Source organism: Teleopsis dalmanni, chromosome 1 (assembly GCF_002237135.1).
Source record: "Teleopsis dalmanni isolate 2A chromosome 1, ASM223713v2, whole genome shotgun sequence".
Taxonomy (NCBI): Eukaryota; Metazoa; Arthropoda; class Insecta; order Diptera; family Diopsidae; genus Teleopsis; species Teleopsis dalmanni.
The window spans coordinates 142658927-142676928 of NC_051846.1; the positions used below are offsets into that span (position 1 = coordinate 142658927).

General features: G+C 29.0%; 3 protein-coding genes, 2 long non-coding RNA genes and 1 pseudogene across 6 annotated transcripts; 1 reads left to right on the forward strand and 5 right to left on the reverse strand.

The window, feature by feature from the left end:
* On the reverse strand, window positions 1-470 carry LOC119669142. Of its 2 annotated transcripts, XR_005251572.1 has the most exons (4): window positions 458-470; window positions 197-402; window positions 67-137; window positions 1-14 (listed from the first exon to the last, which is right to left on the reverse strand). It is a non-coding gene; the product is annotated as an uncharacterized LOC119669142 (long non-coding RNA). The 2 variants fall into 2 exon arrangements; XR_005251571.1 differs by having other exon boundaries at window positions 197-463.
* A 2136-nt stretch (window positions 471-2606) lies between these two features.
* Window positions 2607-3551, forward strand: LOC119666356 (NADH-cytochrome b5 reductase-like). Its single transcript, XM_038075639.1, has one exon. The coding sequence runs from the start codon at window positions 2607-2609 to the stop codon at window positions 3549-3551; it is 945 nt and encodes a 314-aa protein (XP_037931567.1).
* A 66-nt stretch (window positions 3552-3617) lies between these two features.
* Window positions 3618-4283, reverse strand: LOC119669143. The gene is made up of 3 exons (XR_005251573.1): window positions 4250-4283; window positions 4125-4182; window positions 3618-4070 (listed from the first exon to the last, which is right to left on the reverse strand). It is a non-coding gene; the product is annotated as an uncharacterized LOC119669143 (long non-coding RNA).
* Window positions 4284-5097: 814 nt separating this feature from the next.
* On the reverse strand, window positions 5098-7883 carry LOC119669141 (stomatin-like). Its single transcript, XM_038078934.1, has 4 exons — window positions 7650-7883; window positions 5567-6083; window positions 5315-5480; window positions 5098-5257 (listed from the first exon to the last, which is right to left on the reverse strand). The coding sequence occupies exons 1-4, from the start codon at window positions 7783-7785 to the stop codon at window positions 5150-5152; spliced, it is 927 nt and encodes a 308-aa protein (XP_037934862.1). The 5' UTR covers window positions 7786-7883; the 3' UTR covers window positions 5098-5149.
* Window positions 7884-12934: 5051 nt separating this feature from the next.
* LOC119669140 (band 7 protein AGAP004871-like) lies at window positions 12935-14672 on the reverse strand. Its single transcript, XM_038078932.1, has 4 exons — window positions 14438-14672; window positions 13447-13963; window positions 13224-13389; window positions 12935-13169 (listed from the first exon to the last, which is right to left on the reverse strand). The coding sequence occupies exons 1-4, from the start codon at window positions 14574-14576 to the stop codon at window positions 13059-13061; spliced, it is 933 nt and encodes a 310-aa protein (XP_037934860.1). The 5' UTR covers window positions 14577-14672; the 3' UTR covers window positions 12935-13058.
* Window positions 14673-16824: 2152 nt separating this feature from the next.
* Window positions 16825-18002, reverse strand: part of LOC119666357 — a 3795-nt pseudogene continuing 2617 nt past the window's right edge.

Below are 18002 nucleotides of genomic sequence, written 5' to 3' on the forward strand. Positions count from 1 at the left end.
CCAATATGGCCAATCTGTAAGAAAACCATCAACACTGACATACACAATTAATTCCTTAAAACTCACCAATAAATCCATCTAAACGCAAGGCAAAGAGGGTCACGAAAGTAAAGAGACTGCAGTGTACAATAAATTTACTGAAATACAAAAACAAGAAATTTTTAATACAAAGTTAGAAAATTATGCAATTACTTACCTTGGATTGAAATCCCTAAATAATGATTGCAGGTTCATATTTTAAAATATTTTTCTGAAAATGCGTTTGACTGCTGACAAAGAATAAAATATCGCAACTTAGTTTCTAACGAGACTGCCTCGGAAAAACCAAGTGCTATTAATGAAATCCAATTATATTTTATTAATTGTATCCGTCCATATTACTTTTTATATTTCGTATACAAACTGCAAAAATTATTTTTAATATATTAATGCACTAAACTTTACCCAAACAACCTACTCCTTCACTTCGTACAACAAAAATGCATCAGTATATGCAACGCAGAGAGATGTCAAAATTTAACAGGGTGTTTTAGTTTCTCTTTTTTTCACTTTTCTAATAATAGTATTGTTATACGTAAGCCGTAGTGCCTCAAACTGCTACAGTATAAATAATCGAGCAGTTCGACTACATTCGAATTTGAACATTTGAATGGGTTTCTATGGCCGTGTGCGAGTTCGAGTAAACTGAGATAAAGTAAATTAAAATTTTCTAGAGATTTTTTCACTGCACTTAAGTAAACATTTATTTATTGCACTTATTTATTATTTTTGGTTAAAAGTTTTGAAATTTATTTATTTATTTATTAAACATCTTATAAAATTTTCACAATGGTAATACCTAATATATCTAATTTTTATTTAATTTACCATACTTGAAATTCTGGCATATAACAACATTAGCTGCCATATCGACATAATTTACTATTTCCGTCAATTTACCATCAATTTGCTAGAACTCGCATACTGTATAAAGCTAATAAATCTACTGAATGTCATCCTTCCTGATTATAGTAATCAACTTCTAAAATTTCGCAGATACAAATGGTGTTTAGAGCATGTAATTTTAACATTCGATTTGTAAACATAATTTCCTTAATTTAGGGCAGTATAAACACTTTCGAAATTAACTTAATTTCCTTTTCACGAAATTAAGAAAATTTGGCTACAAATAAAAATTAAATTTTATTTCATCATTTTGACTCGATGTTTCGCTGGTTTTATGTCATCTTTAGGATTATCTAAAGTATATTTATTTACTTAATAAACAATTTTACGACAATGAAAACATTTTTTAATAAATGTTAAAGTAATATGGCGGTTTTCATTTTGAATGAGCCATTTGAAAGTGTTAACATTCGTTTAATGCTTTTGTTCCCATTTCAAACAGCTGATTTTTCAACTTGCCTGTTGATTTGATTGTGCCAAAAAATATTGCATGAAGATTAAATACGCTTTCAAACCTTACAATATAAACTTAAAACATATTCTTAATTTCGATTAATTACTTTTTGGGAAGTAGAAGTTCTAAAAAGACGTGCACCGTTTTCAAGAAAATGCAACTACCAAACATTTGTTTAATTTTTTTTGTTAATATGTCAAAAACAGCTTTCTCAAACTGTCAAAATGCCAAACTGTCAAAAAGCTGTTATTTAGGGTATGTTCAATGTATTCCTTTGCATTTGGAACACATTTGGAACGCATTCGATCATCGATGGAATGCATTCATACAGAATGTGATCCAATAGATCTCATTCGCACTGGAAATTTTGTATGCAAGAATGAGCCATTTGCTTCTCATTTTCGATTTTTGACCAAAATGAGCCATTTGAGACCAGTGTAAATGCCGTATTAAATCGTTAAATCGTTATACGATGTTGTGCATCACAGCAAAAATATGAATTTTGAGACAGAATATGTCAAATTTATTATTTGTTTATATATATCTTAATGGATTTCTAAAATTATCTTGATAAACTTTAAACAACTTTCCCATGAAAATGTTCTAGGCAATTGCATCAAAAGATAGTAATTACTTTATAATTGCCCTTAATTAAGACATATCACCTGTACTACAAATGAGGAATATTTTAATCCATAAAATTATTTTTAATAACAGTTTTTGAACAGTTTACTGCATTAAGTGCATTGAAATTTCACTTATGATTTGATTTTATTTTAAATTTCAAAATAGATCAGTGAACATCGAATATAAGAAATTTATATGTAATTGTTGATTTTTTCGAATACCAATATATATATTATATCCCTTGTTAAAATCTTATGCTTTGATTTTATTTTAAATTTCAAAATAGATCAGTGAACAGTGAACATCGAATATAAGAAATTTATATGTAATTGTTGATTTTTTCGAATACCAATATATATATTATAACCCTTGTTAAAATCGTTGCATTTTTGGAGATAATTTATATGCTTTATGCTATAATATTGAATAATTATTTCAATAATTTATATATATATTTAAAAGTTAAAGTTATTTTTATTAATTTCGAGTTTTTTTGATGTTTGCTGTGAAGTGTAAGCATTTTGTAAAATGATTTGTAAAATTTGATCAAAGTATAATTTAATGTTTTACAACAAAAAAAATGGTTTCTGCACAGGATAATGACATCGATTCATACACTGAAAGTGATTGTTGTGGAAATGGTTGCGTAAATTGTGTATTAAATGTTAAATCTATTTCGCCCATTGAAATAACATCAAAACAAAATATCCTACGGAACTACACAAAGTTCACATTAAAAAATAAACAACCACATACTCCACTACTGCCTGATGTCATTGAGTTACATTTCGTGTATGCAGATGTTAACGACGGAGCAAGTGAATTTTGTGTCCATGTACCACCAGGACATCACATAATGATGAAAGCGTTTATCGAAGATAAAGTCTGGTTACGTCCATACTCGCCATTTTGGGTTGACACCTCAAAGTTTGAATTTAAAATACTAGTTAATTTGAAACCACAAGGTTTAATGTCGAATTACATCGAAAACTTGAGTATTGGCGATAAAGTGAAATTTCGTGGGCCTATTGGGAACTTTGTGCACAAAACACCAAGTTGTGATAAATGTATATATATTATAACACAAGGGGTTGCTATTGCGCCAACAATACCTATTGTAGAACAAATACTGCACAATGAAGATGATTTGACACGAGTTTATCATTTGAACTGTTTCACTGATATCAACCACATTTATTTTCGAAAGAACTTGAATGATTTTAACAAATATTGGAACTATGAGGGACACATTTACTTGGCACATCAAGTTTGCAGCAATGAAAAATGCCAAAATTCGGGAAGTTGTTGCGGTGAATGCGAGGTTTTTCGTAAATTGTTATGGTACAAGGAACCAGCATATACTCGAAGACTTACAAAGACGGATTTGGAGAAAATATGCTGTAACAATTTAAATTATCAAAAGGAATTTATGATTAGTGGCGCTAAAGAGTTTCAGACATCTATATCTGAAATCATTAATGAAATGAATTTGGTCAATGAAAAAGAAGACATCATACTTTTGTAAATATTTGAGCATTAAATTTGCTAGTTAATATTTAATTTATGTAATTTTAATGTTAGTTTTCTTTATTGGTTTTAAACAATTCTTAAATTTGCTTTGTAAATCTAACATTATTTTAGAATAAAAATATTTTAACATAAACTTTTAACAATTGTTCTTTATAATTAAAACTCGCTTTGCTGTTAACTGAAATAAATTGTGTTGTGGATTCGTTCCAAAAGTGGATAGGCATATGTGTAACTTTTTATCAACGACCAAGTACTGCTCTTAAACAAATACGTAGGCTTCTTTAGAGATAGAGATACTGCGCGAAAGAAAGTAATGATTGCTTTAATCGTTTTCAATAAAATGAGCAATTTCCGCCTACATAAATATACATTGGACACATCACTTTGGTACAAACATTACAATAAACTAAAAAAATAACATCACAACACAGTTTTATCTATTTTACACACAACACAACTGCCATCATACCAAACACCTAATAAAACGCTTACTGGTAACAAATGTTTGAGATACCTGAAATAAAGTTCAATTAATAAATATTTACCATATATATTATAAACTACTTACCAAAACCCACCCCCGCATAAACTAATTACAGCATGAACCAGCAACATAACTAAGTGATCTGCAATTACATTGAAATAAAATTTGAAAGTTAAAAATGTAATTAATTAAATGAATAATACACTTACCTTATTTATTTATGAATTATATTTTATCTTTTGCTTTGGAACATTTTTTAATATTTATTAAATTTATTTGCCGTAAGAGAGCTTAAAGAGAAGTAAAGTGCACAAGCAGAACGGCAAAGTAAACAAGAATTGCGTGAGATCAGCTGTGAATAAAATGATACGCTACGAAAAAGCTCGGTCGGTTGGGTGTTTAAGACGCGCATTTTTGTTCAGGCGGCGATTTGTAAAATATTTACTAAGGCATATACACCTGGGGATTACAAGTTCAAATTAGCACTAGTTGCACATAGAAAAATTTCGATATAAAGAAATAATTCACACGAAGTAATATCTTGCATTAGAAATTATATCATTACGATCGGCTGTTGTACGCCTACTGCAAGTGAAATAATTTGAAGTTAAGTACAAAAAAATATTTCCATTTAAGGATCTATTCAACTGAAGACATAGTAAACAAAAAGAATACTTCGAGATAAAGAAGTGTTCAAAGTAAACCTGTCTCTATACGATCGGTTGTTACAACAGCTTTAAAGAAAACATAATTAGCACAAGATCTACACCAGGACATCCAAGACAATTACTCTGCTCCGGATCGATTGGTATTCATCATAGTAATAATATATTTAAACACTTCATTATTGTTTTTTTTTTTTTTTTGAATTATAAAATTTTAATTATAATAAATTAGAAATTTATTGTGACGATTCTGAATAGGCTGAGGATACCCCAACAATTATCAACGACCTTAGGAAAAGTGTCGTTACAAACTAATACATTTCTTTAGCTCGAACATAAACATATTTTAAAATATTTAAGAATACTCTTATTTTGCAATACATTATATCCATATTTATTATACATTATATGCTTCTTTATACATTATACATATTTTTGACATAACTATGTGTTATTGCCCATATAGGGTCTCAAAAGCTCTATTGGTAACGGGAATATAATTGTTGAATTCTTTTCAGCAGAAATGCTACTAAGAGTTTGTAAATAACGTAACTAAAAAAAAAGTAATTTAATAATCTAATCAAAAACAAATAGAGCAAGTCAAAATACCTGTAATGCAGCAGGACTGGACGATATAATGTCTGAGGCATCTTTTAAAGCCTGTGATGACTTCATTTCACCTTCAGCAGCAATAACCTTAGCTCTAGCATCTCTAGTTGCCTCAGCTTCAGCAGCCATTGCACGTTGCATAGATTTTGGCAGTGAAACGTCTTTACTATAAAAAAATGTTTTTATTTTATTTTATTATTTATATATATATATATTAATATAACTTCGTTAGAATTTAAAATAGTTACTAACATTTCCACACGTTCAACTAAAACGCCCCACGGGTCTGTGGCCTCATCCAAAGATACTTGCATTGTGTGTGAAATCATCTCACGACCTGCTAATACTTCACAAAGATTTCGTGTTCCAAGTACATTACGTAATGTAGTTGCTGCCAATAATCGTGTGGATTCACTATAATTCGAAATCTGTATGACAGCTTTAAGTGGATCGTTTATACGATAGTAGACTACAGCATCGACAGATACTGTCACTGAATCTCTGGTCAGTACTTCTTGAGGTGGTACATCAAAGGATACTGTACGCAAGTCTACTTTAAAATAGCTATCGACGCATGGCAAAACGAAGAAAACCCCAGGTCCACGAGCACCGCCACTGCGTAAACGACCCATACGAAATATAACCGCTCTTTCATATTCTGTTACTATTTTAAAGCATATAAATATCGAAATGGGAAAAGTCAGAATCATGAGTAAGATTGAGACGGCTGTTGCTAAAATCTCAATCACACTTTTTCCATCATTCTCCGCTGAAATAAAAGCATTTTTAAATTTATTATTGAGAGTGTATTTTAACTTGCCAAATGCTTTAAGTTGATGTATTTTGTTATATTATTTAATTTTCTGAATAATATTTGCAAATATTTAAGCTAGTCATTGCCTTTAGTTCTCAAACATTAAACTACAGCTATATAAACTTGTATATGAAAATATAATAGCGTAGTCTATTTCATACTTTTGTTCTCGACAGGATGTTGATTAAAGTTGACTAGTCTCATAATAAAGTGCTGAAGTCTCTCGCACGTTTTCTAAGGTGGAAAGACAAAGGAAACCTACTGGATACATATAAAGCAATAGAACTCCGTTAGACGCAACGGAATAATATCTAATTATCGGATATGATTATTATTGAAATGTTATTAGTACATGTCGCATATTGACCAGAATCTAAAATGCTTCTTGTAAAAGAGCATAACCAGATAATATTTAAGCAAAATCTACCTATTTGCCAAAGGTCAATTCAAAGGCAACATGTTAAGTAAACCCTTCCCAAGATGTATTCAAAAATCTCTTTCTTCGTTTCATGTATATATCGACATCAACAAGCTTCTTTCCAATATCTCCAGTATCAATATCTCCAGTAAAGAGTGTCCCCTTCTCAATGCAGATAGAAGTATCTTAGTCGAATTTAGGTCAGGATGTAACCATGTACTATACAGTTACTTGTCATGCATAAATGCTTATATTCACAATATGTGTTCTAACTGCAGTTCTATTCTCTATTAAGGTTAGCTTCAATTAAAATCTCAACCATTCATAATGCATTTTTGTTTCCAAAAAAATGCCCTGCTACTATACAACTCCTGTCACCAACAAAATCCAAGCCCATGTATTCGTATTTGTAATTTTTTTCATTTTATCTGCCATTATTACTGTGTTGAGGCTAGTTGAGTCAGTGCACTTGAGAACTTTTACCCTTTATTAACTGTGAGGTTTCTCTATAACCTCTCTCTACGCCTTGACTGGATTATTGTCTATCACTTCATCAGGCAACTACTACACAATAACTTTTTTTATTTAAAAAGGAATTTTTGTTAGTCTTTATTCACGTTGCCGTAGTCGAAATTTATTATTAATAACATTAAATTCTGATGTAAATTAAAAAAATTAATAGTTCAGCTAACCTATCTAATCACATCCTTCCCTAATATTTTAGTGTACTATATGGCTTTATGGGCCCTCTCTAAGCAAATTCTTAACCATCGAAGAAGTATTATAATATATCAGCACTTTGTGAGAAAATCCTTAAGCAGGCCTAAAGATAATCCCACACCTTTGATGACATAAAAATAGCTCTAAATGGTTTTTAAACTTACTATAATTGATTTCCTAAATCAATTCTAAATCAAGATTTAGAAGATGAGAAGCAAAACCATTTAATAGAACAGCAGAAAATTATGAAAATATTGTTGTTATTAATCTATTCTTTTATGATCTTAAAATGTGCATTATTATTTCATAGAAAGCCTGAAATATAAATTTATAGTGAATGTTAATAACTAATAAATAATAAGTTTTAAATACCAGAGACGTACAAGTCGGGAAACCTTGATAATTGTTGGGACCCGGTTGCATTGTTACTTCAATTTGCGGATTGGCAGTGTGTGGTTGTTGGGAGTTCTCCTCGTGATTCACTAAATAAGTTTTATGATTTTGCGTTGGTGAGTCCATAATCAAACACAATATAGAGAAAAATCTTTATAGCCAACAAGCGCTAAACAAGCGGCTCAACCGAAGTATAAGTATTAACTGACTGCTTTTGTTATAATTATATTTTATCAACTCTGATTCTGTGTTATTCATTCTCTAATAAAGAAATTTATAATATGCGCCGGCCACTTTTGTTGTACATATAAACAAATATATTTTTGCTTTTATAAACAATAATAACTTTTAGATTGCTGCAAGGGCTACTTCAAAACCGCTAAATTTTTGCAAGATAATATAAAATAATCTCATGAGTATTGGTGTTATATTTTATATACTTTTTTTTATATATACATACTTATTAAGTAGTATTTTGTTCTTTTTTATGTTTAGTATACAATAATTTATTTACAAAAAATAAAAATAATAGACACAATATTATCTTTCATATCTGTATATCATTTAATTATATATGCAAACGAAAAAAATTATCGACGATTTGAAAAGAGATAAAGACGCAATTTAAGGCAAATCTTACGGGAAGTGTTTTAAGTCTGAACTCTTATGGAAAAATATGGTTAAATATTTACTAAGCTGTTATCTTGGTTCTAAGTAAATTGATCTTCTTTTATGAATTAAAAAAATTTGAGCGAATCCTTTATTTATTGATAGAGAACCTCACAGGTTCTACATTAGTCAACTTAACCTAAGAAAGTCTTGATTAATTAAGAATACGGATGCATTACGGTTGCATCCTCGTGATAGATATAATTTATTGATTGAAATAATTAATATCGGAATACATACGGTTTTATGGATCACGGTGCTAGACCATATTTGTTGTTTCGACTTTTTTGGAAGCATGTGGTTAAATATCAACTTTGTCGGTGTCTCGGTACTCAGTTAGTACTCAGTTGATCTACTTATACAAATTTAAAAAAATTTAAGTAAGTCGTCTAAGTAAAGATATGTTCAGTAAAGATATCTAACAGATTCTTAAATAAGTTTTGTAAGCTATTTTAGACATTTGTTTATATTTTTTATTATCTTAATAGGTACACCTCTATATTTTTTATAATGTTTTTCGATCAGCTGAATTTTAATATACAATTATACTCATATCTGACTAATAAAGTTATTAATGCAATTGGATTTTTTATTTTTTTAATCTACCGTAGAAATATTTCGTCAACTATTGTAATCTGTATGTCAAGTATAAAAATAGATTTTGCTTGTTTTTTTAAGTATAAAATTGATTTAAATTATGATTGTTCTCATTGAAGTTTGTTTATCTTTCATACTATATGTGAGAGAGAAATATTCGTTATCTCCATACATATGTATATAATTATAAAATGTTTATATTTGTTTTGATAAAAGCTCATAAACGTCTCGCATATTTCAGACTACATGTCTGATATTATTTGGTAAGTCGTATATACACTAGACGCTTACAAATTGGGACCACTTTCTTTTTCAGGGAGTTCTAGTCTTCGAAATGCTTTACCCTCTGTACAAGTAGAAAACTGTAAAATTAATTCACAAATGTTATTTAATGACAATAAATCCGTCCGTGATTTTTGTTGTTTTTCAAATAATAACATCATTAGGTCTGCTCCCGTACTGTTCAGTTAGGGTCAAGTAAAGTTAAAAATGATAATAAAATTATGTTTACTATCTTAGAAAAGTGATTCACACAGAAAGTATGGGAATATTTTCAAGTAAAAATCTTATAATTATTTTTTTGTTTCTAATAATTATTTTGTTTGAATGAAGATAGTAGAAAGTAGTTTTATTCATTCTAATCTCTTGATCATTATAAAAAAAAGGATTTATTTTATTTATATTTCACAGTATGTGGAATATTTACTATTTATTTTAGTTGTTTTATATTACGATATGAGTAGAATATTCTATTCGTTATAGAAGAATAGGAACTTAATTTAGATAGAAGCAGTATTGGTTTAGAGATTTATTTCTACTTTAATTTCAGCAGATGATCGCTTGTCCATATGTAATCTTTTAAAACGGTCAATTTTTAGAAATATGACGTATGTATGTTGAAAAAAAATTCAGGAAATCTTGAATTGCCTTCTTCACTTTCCGATACATTTGATTATTTATTTCAATAAGAAATTGTCACCTCCAGCATCCTCCCAGCAAACCTCATCTAAGTCCACAGGGAGGAAACCTCATCTAAACCCCCTCAATACCTCACGCTATACGTCGATGAACGGGATTCGGATGCCCCATCATGCCAATCTACAACCGTGATTCACTCTCGAGACCCCGGTCACAGAGTTTACAACTAGTCCATCCCCTCGCTTGCGTAATAACTCCACCCCTGCTCCTGTCACCTAATCCCCATCTAACTGCGCGAATCCCTTGCCGTCTGGTTTAGATAAATGTACTCACCTAGGTATTAAGCCCCTTGTTCGCATGTCTCTTCTTTGATTGTTAGAATAAAGTTTCTATATTGCTGTGGAAATCTTCTCCATTTTTTCCTAAGAGATTGTTTTAAAGAGCTCAAGTCTTACACTGTGGCTTTTGACGCTCTTTACATCACGTACAAATAAGAAAAAAAAAAAAAATAAGAGATATAAAAATTTAGCGCCATTGCTTAAAAAAATTTATTCAATTGCAATGTTGATATACCATATATAACACTTATCAGCTATTTTTCGGCTGCTCTTGAATTTTACCAGAAGAAATTTTTCAAGTAAATTTTGTACAGAATGAAATTTCAATTTGCTCTCACAAACTTTCTCATCTTTCGAGATCTCAAAGTACGGGAACAGTTAAAGTAAAAAGCTATTATGTGGGCTTAGGGAAAAACAAGTCAATCCTTCATTTCATTAGGTTAGAGATCGGCAAAAGCGATTATGCTTTCAAACTTTTTATCATTAGGAAATTTACTGAAAAGTGATTCCAATGTTTTAAAACATTTATGGTACACTTTATATTATATTATTGTAATAATAATTATATTGAAAATCAATGTTAACAAAAATTTTTAGTTATTATATAAAAATCTTTTTTAAATAGTATTAATTCTTAAATGTTCAGTAATTTGTCGCTGTGTATTAAACATATATCTAATGTATGCATATCTAAAAATGCCGATTTTTATTTCTGCTAACCTCTGCATTGAGTTTTTCAACAGTCACAGAATAAGCAACGAGTATGGGGAATCCCATTTTCAGTTTGAAAAAAATGTAAGAAATAATTTATTTTTATGTGCAAAAACTATAAATAAGAAACTATTTAAAATTAAAATCACAAATACCAATTCTATGGAATTTAATGCACGATAAAATCAAACGAAAGATTAATAATAAATTTTAAAACATATATACATATATGCATATATGTTAGATATGTTTGACTGAAGTCAAAAAAGTTACTTAGACTCAATAATAATATTATCAAGATTACTTATTCCGGGTGTTAAAAAATTATTCGCTCTGAACATGTCGTCACAAATTACTTTTATTTGTTTTATTGAATGCAAAATATTTGAAATTAATAATGGACTAGGACATAGTACGCACCTTTCTCCCATAAAAATATGGGACAATCGGAATAAAAAGGAATACTGGGATAATATACCAGGATTAACACAATCGAAATCACTTTTTGGTATCTATAACGATAAGAGATACCAGGATTGTATGAATCTATAAAAAAAAACTTAGAATCATCACAGAAATCCTAACAATGCACTGTAAACTAAAATACCACCTTACAAGACTGGGTATACTTACGGTTACAAACTGTAGATTCTGTGAAGAGAATGAGGAGTTGGCCACACATGTGCTGTTAAAATGTCCTGCGCTAATGCACATACGGAATAGGCTCCTGGGAATGTATATTCTTACAGAACAGACAATAACACTCTGTAAAGTAGGTTCTATACTACTTTTTATTGACGCAACTGGGCTTAGAGAACTACTTTAAACTAAGAAGGAGGTACAATAGACTCGCCGGTCGCAGTGCCACATCCCCTAACAATAATAATAATAGAGGAATATGGTGAAGATTAGAACTGCATTTATTCAACTAAGAAGAATAAGATAAGAAATTGCAGCCATATACCTACTATTACAAGACCTTGTATATGCAATACAAATATAAAGGCAAATTTATGGAAATATGGAGGGGAATCGCTGCAATCCAATCAAAAATTCAGAACTTTTTTTAATAGTACAAAATATTGCGCGTCTAATATATCACATAATTTCAACTATTGGATAAGTTGGATAAGAAGAATAGAAGACCATATTGTCTTCAATGTGAAAGAATAAATATGACTTTATTATTTCTCTTTATAAAAAGATCGATATAAACTACTAATAGGTGCTTTATGTTACATCTAGGAGATTATGTTATTTCATTCAATTCAAGATAAATCAGATTCAGTCTTCTAGATAATGTTAGATAATTAAAATCAATCAAATATTACTGTTAAAGATATTATTGATCTTATTTTTATAAGTATAAACAGATAAACTAATTATACTAGTATGAATAATTTTGTGTAACATCTTTTACTTATAGATAAAATTAAAGCTACTTTTGTATAGTTTCAAAAATTAAATAATTTGCAAATATGATAGACATAAGTTTATTAATTTTATAACCATTTAATATATGTCTATGAAAATTGGTTTAAATTTCGATTTAACTAAATAAAATATTTGGTAACTAAAACCAGTTCTTTTAAGAAGAATTTTTATTTGATCACTTGTGTTTATAAGTTTTCGTTGTTGTACTCGTAGAATGAATAGTTCAATTTTGTTTCATCTTAAAGAAATGAAAACAAAATCCTTATCATCATTTTTTAAAAACAATAAAGTCAGATATTAAAAATGTCCTCTATACAAAGTGAATTTGATTATAAATAATTATATGTTCCAATGAAATACAATTGAAAGAAAACATTACACAGTAAACCCTTTAACTTTAGCCATGCATGCAGTTGATGCTCAATTTAACTCTAGTTTTTATAGTGAAATAAACCACAATCACAATTTCAGATAATAGCCCAAAGAAAGGGAATAAAATAAAATAAATTAAAATAATATAAAATAAAATTAAATTAAATAAAATGAAACAAAATTAAATAAAATTAAAATAAAACAATATACAATTTCTGTTGTTTATATTACTTAATTTAATATCTAAAAGACTCATTTTACATTCTAATAGGTTGATTATAATTAAATTTCTTCGAAATTAACACGATTCGGTGATAAGATAACCGAAATAGACTATACCATTTTGTGAACTCAACATAGTTATGCTGAGTTATTTCCCATGAATGGTCTTAATAAGTCTATAGGTAACGGAAAAATAATTGTAGAATTCTTTTCTGCAGATATGCTTGTTAATGTTTGTAAATATCGAAGCTGTAAAAAATTAAAGATTATTATCGCAATAGATTGAAAAATCGTTTTTTTTACCTGCAAAGCTGCCGGACTAGCTGATATAATATCTGAAGCTTCCTTTAAGGCCTGTGAAGATTTCATTTCACCCTCTGCAGCAATGACCTTAGCTCTAGCATCTCTAGCTGCTTCAGCTTCTGCAGCCATTGCACGTTGCATGGATTTTGGTAGTGAAACGTCTTTGCTGTAAAATCAATTGCAAAATTAATAATTGAGATAAATGAGATAATATCAGACTAACATTTCGACACGTTCCACCTTAACACCCCATGGATATGTTGCTTCATCTAATGATATTTGCATTGTATGAGATATGCCTTCGCGTTCTTTTAATAATTCGGAAAGATCACATGTACCAAGAACATTGCGAAGTGTTGTAGCAGCTAATAAACGCGTAGATTCGCTAGCGTTGGAAACTTGTATAATAGATTTAAGTGGTTCACTTATGCGATAATATACCACAGCATCCACTGTTACTGTTACTGAATCTCTGGTTAGTATCTCCTGTGGAGGAACATTAAACGAAACCGTGCGTAAGTCAACCTTAGAATAATTATCAATGCATGGTAATACGAAAAAAACGCCTGGACCACGTGCACCACCACTTCGCAAGCGACCCATTCGGAATATAACGGCCCGTTCGTATTCTGTTACCATCTTAAAACATATGAAGACCGAAACGGGAAACGTGAGGATCATTAGAATTATTGACAACGTCGTTGCAAAAATTTCAAAACATCCCATGCTCTTATGTTCCGCTAAAGTGTGTGTGTATTTAAGATAAAATTATTGTTAAATTAATTTCATGGTGATTCATAATAGTATTTCAACAATGAATCTAAAAATTAAATAAATTTATACCATATGTATGTATGTGTATTCATTTGAGTTGTATTTAGTGCATTAAATAAATTACATGAACGCAGTGATTAACACTCAGAAGCACATATGTATATACATATAATTAGTTTCTCATTGAGCTTTTCTAAATGGAATTTGAATTTACAAATAATACCAAAAAGTTTATATACTTCTTGTTTATATACAAAATATTATTCCATTTGGAACTATTTAAAGAACCATGTGTAACGATCCATTGCAAATTATAGTTCTATAATAAATAATAACATAATGTGTGGACTTTATTTTTTATGTACTGTTTAATATTTTTTAATGATATGTAATATACATATGTATATATTAAACATATACATACAATTATTTGTACTTACATGTTTCTAAACCTTGATATGGATTTTGTCTTCTTGGTGGGCCGGGAATCCGAATTTCCCTGTTGTCCAACGAGTGATTTGATTCCGTTATAGTTTCCATAATATACGCAGTTTGCACCGCCGTTGTAGATGGATTCATATCTATCTTTGTTTAATAACAATACAAAAATTGCTTAAAAATATTTACTTCAGAGCGTAATGCCGAGCTTTCAATAACTAACTGATCGTAGCTGCTTTTTATCACTATAAAATGTTTTAAATAATTGGAGACATTACTTTTGTAGCAAATCCCTATATCAGTATACACTGTACATATTTATTTTAAATGAATGATTGTTTTTTTATTAAAATATTCGTACGAGGGTTGCTTGCAAGGTTTTAAATATTTGCATTATGAGCTATATTCAATTAATAACTAATAAAAAATAAGGTTAACTTGAGTTTTGGTAAAGCTTTATAATTTTTTACATAACAAAATATATCAACTTCCTAAAAAATTTAATAGTTAACGGTTCTGCTCATAAGGTAAATGAATTTTATTAAATGTGTTGGATGTAAACGGAGGATAATCCATTATTATATTCAACAACACTGCGACAAAAATTAGTATTTTTTTGAGTTTTCAACGATTTTTCAGTAATTTTCGGCTGTCAAGCTCAAGTCTACAACCTATTTTTCTACTAGACATTTTGTTGAAAATATTAGGTTTTAAAGAATATAATAAAAAATTTACATATTAAGTAATATGAACTTTGTGTTCTGCAGATTTACTAATTAAAAATAGTTAAAATGGTTATTTTAGATATCCTTTTCGAATATCTCCTTCTTCCATTTTATAAGGATGGATATTTGAAATATTTCTTGAATATGAGTTTAAGAAACATTTAAAAAACTAGTCTCGTTGTGGAAGAAATAGAGGAATTTATGGAAATGTAAAAATATGAACTTATTAATTCCTAAAAAGTTTGCTGAAAAAATCTCCATTTTTACTAACATAGAGACTGAAATGTACAAAAGAAAAATGAGGTTCAGACTTAAGTTGAAGCATTTTCAAATTAATCAAAAACTGTTGCAGTGTAATTATTGACGAATGTACGTGTATTTGACGGGTTCCATTGTTTTAAAATCGGCGAAGTATATGGACCTGTTGTGATATCGTTGACAAATCAACAATTTTTTTTTATTAAAATAAAAATTTAATGTGTTAATAATTTTAGCTAAAATTAATAAAATTAATATTAACATTAATTAATAGGTTTGGTTTGATAAAACCGAGATTGACAACAAAGTAGAACTTGGTAGAATTGTATTATATACCATGAGCTACCAGCAAAGATCTGGCCAAGCAATTGTTTGGCTGAACGCTCCTAAAACTAAATAAGAAATACAAAATATTTAATGGCTTTATGTTAAAATAATTGAAATTAAGAAATATTGTCTGAAAGTCTTGGAGCAGATCCGATTATCAGATTTGTTTCGATATTATTACAAACTAGTTTTCGAACTGTAGCTGGTGTGGATATCACCAGCAGTAACTTTCAGTCTGTGACTTATAGACATACTTATGCCTGTGTTTAAATGCTGTTTAAATTCAATTAAAATTTGAAGTATATCTGCAAATAGCGTGACTCCTAACAGATCATATTTATAAGATATTGTAAATTTTTTTTATGTGTTACTCCAAACCTAACAATTGCATATTGAGTTTTCGTTTTATAAAACAGTAGACTCTGGTAATCAAATGACAGTAATGTACTGCTTAAAATATTTTCTTTCTTACTTAGGTAGTTCACATCTAACATTATCTTCATAATTTTGTATTCAGCAAAGCTATAATATCAGCAAAGCTATAAGGTCAATTATTATAATAATAACTAATGCAATATATTTACAAAATATTTTCTTTATTTTTTATTTTATAAGTTACTAAGTATAATAGTATAAAGTACAAGTAATAAAAACAATAGAAATTAATATCTTAAAAGAAGTTCCTTTTAGTTACGTCCCAAAAGGTGATATGATTGAAGCTTAAAGCGGTCTATCAAGCTTCGTAAGTAATCCATATACTAACTGATTCACATATCAATGCAACTGTCAAACATTTTTTTAAAGTTTTTATGCTCTGCGGACCATTCTCACGAACTTTATGTACTACGAATAATTTTCAAGCATCCATGCACGATATGTCACTCATAGCATCATGCACACAGTATGCAGACATATATACAATATGCATATATGCATTTTTTACTAATCTACACAAAATTCTATATGATGCTTTATCGAATAAGATCCACTTAAGACTTCTTAAAAATTAGAAAATAATAATAATATAATATAATAGTTCTAATAATAGAATTCTATATGTACTAGTTCCAAGTATATGACTAATTCTGTTCAAAAGGAATTTCGTATAGTTTTAGAGCATTTAAATACTCTTGTAGTGGTAATCGTCATTGGTGTTGTTTCTGATGTCGGCAGGCGCAGTGTGAATTGTTTGCAAGAAAAGGTGTTAGTAATTCCATGGGCAGGGGAAATATAATTGTAGAATTTTTTTCTGCAGATATGCTATTTAAAGTTTGTAGATAGCGTAACTGAAATAATAAAAGATATTAATATTAAATTAATTTGATACTTATTTTATAGTAAGTTAATGGTACCTGTAGAGCAGAGGGGCTAGCTGATATAATTTCAGAAGCTTCCTTTAAAGCTCGCGATGATTTCATCTCCCCTTCTGCAGCGATAACTTTTGCTCTTGCCTCTCTGGCTGCTTCGGCTTCAGCAGCCATTGCACGTTGCAAAGCGGTTGGTAATGAGACATCCTTACTAATAATATGAAATATGATAATATACACATATGTTATATACATTTATAGATGCTTACATATGTTATTTAATATAGCATTTATTAAATATATTTAATGTGATATATTAAGTATTATTCTTAAATATTATAAATGATAATAATATATTTAAATGAATGCAATCGCAATACGTTGTGCTGGTGTTCCATTTTATGTGAATAGTTTATTTGGTAGTACTCTATTTTTTCAATAATCAAATGGCAATAATAAATCAATATTTAATAAATAAATATTTAAAGTTCGGCAAAATTTAATATATTTAACATTTGATTGTGTAACTTAAAACTTATTTCAAAAAGGCAATGTTTCTTTTATTTTCCCTGATACCAACGGTTTCTATCCTTAACATAAAATCTGACTTTCTCGTCCAATAATTTTTCGAAACAACAAAAATATATAAAAATTATCATAAATAATAATAAATTCATAAATAATAAAAGGTTTAAAAAGTAATAAAACAACAATAAAAAAAATTGATTAATTTATTGAAATTTGGCTGACCATACAACGCTGTTTCGAGTATGGCCAAGTACTCATCATGATAAGACGTTCATAAGAGGCGTCACATTAGACAAAAAAATCAACCTTAATTATTATTTATATATATGCATATATATGTACAAGTTTAAACAAAAATTATTAAAAAAAAGATTGAATTTTACTTACATTTCCACGCGTTCTACTTTTACACCCCATGGATC

What these genes read in the sequence shown, in the direction of transcription:
- LOC119666356 (XM_038075639.1), top strand. Translation starts at nt 2,607, where the DNA reads ATGGTTTCTGCACAGGATAATGACATCGATTCATACACTGAAAGTGAT.
- LOC119669141 (XM_038078934.1), bottom strand. Translation starts at nt 7,785, where the DNA reads ATGGACTCACCAACGCAAAATCATAAAACTTATTTAGTGAATCACGAG. An exon ending in TTATCAAGGTTTCCCGACTT is followed by an intron (nt 6,084 to 7,649) that starts GTACGTCTCTGG and finishes CTTTTATTTCAG; the next exon opens with CGGAGAATGATGGAAAAAGT. An exon ending in TTAGTTGAACGTGTGGAAAT is followed by an intron (nt 5,481 to 5,566) that starts GTTAGTAACTAT and finishes ATTTTTTTATAG; the next exon opens with TAAAGACGTTTCACTGCCAA.
- LOC119669140 (XM_038078932.1), bottom strand. Translation starts at nt 14,576, where the DNA reads ATGAATCCATCTACAACGGCGGTGCAAACTGCGTATATTATGGAAACT. An exon ending in ATATCAAGGTTTAGAAACAT is followed by an intron (nt 13,964 to 14,437) that starts GTAAGTACAAAT and finishes CACACACTTTAG; the next exon opens with CGGAACATAAGAGCATGGGA. An exon ending in AAGGTGGAACGTGTCGAAAT is followed by an intron (nt 13,390 to 13,446) that starts GTTAGTCTGATA and finishes TTGATTTTACAG; the next exon opens with CAAAGACGTTTCACTACCAA.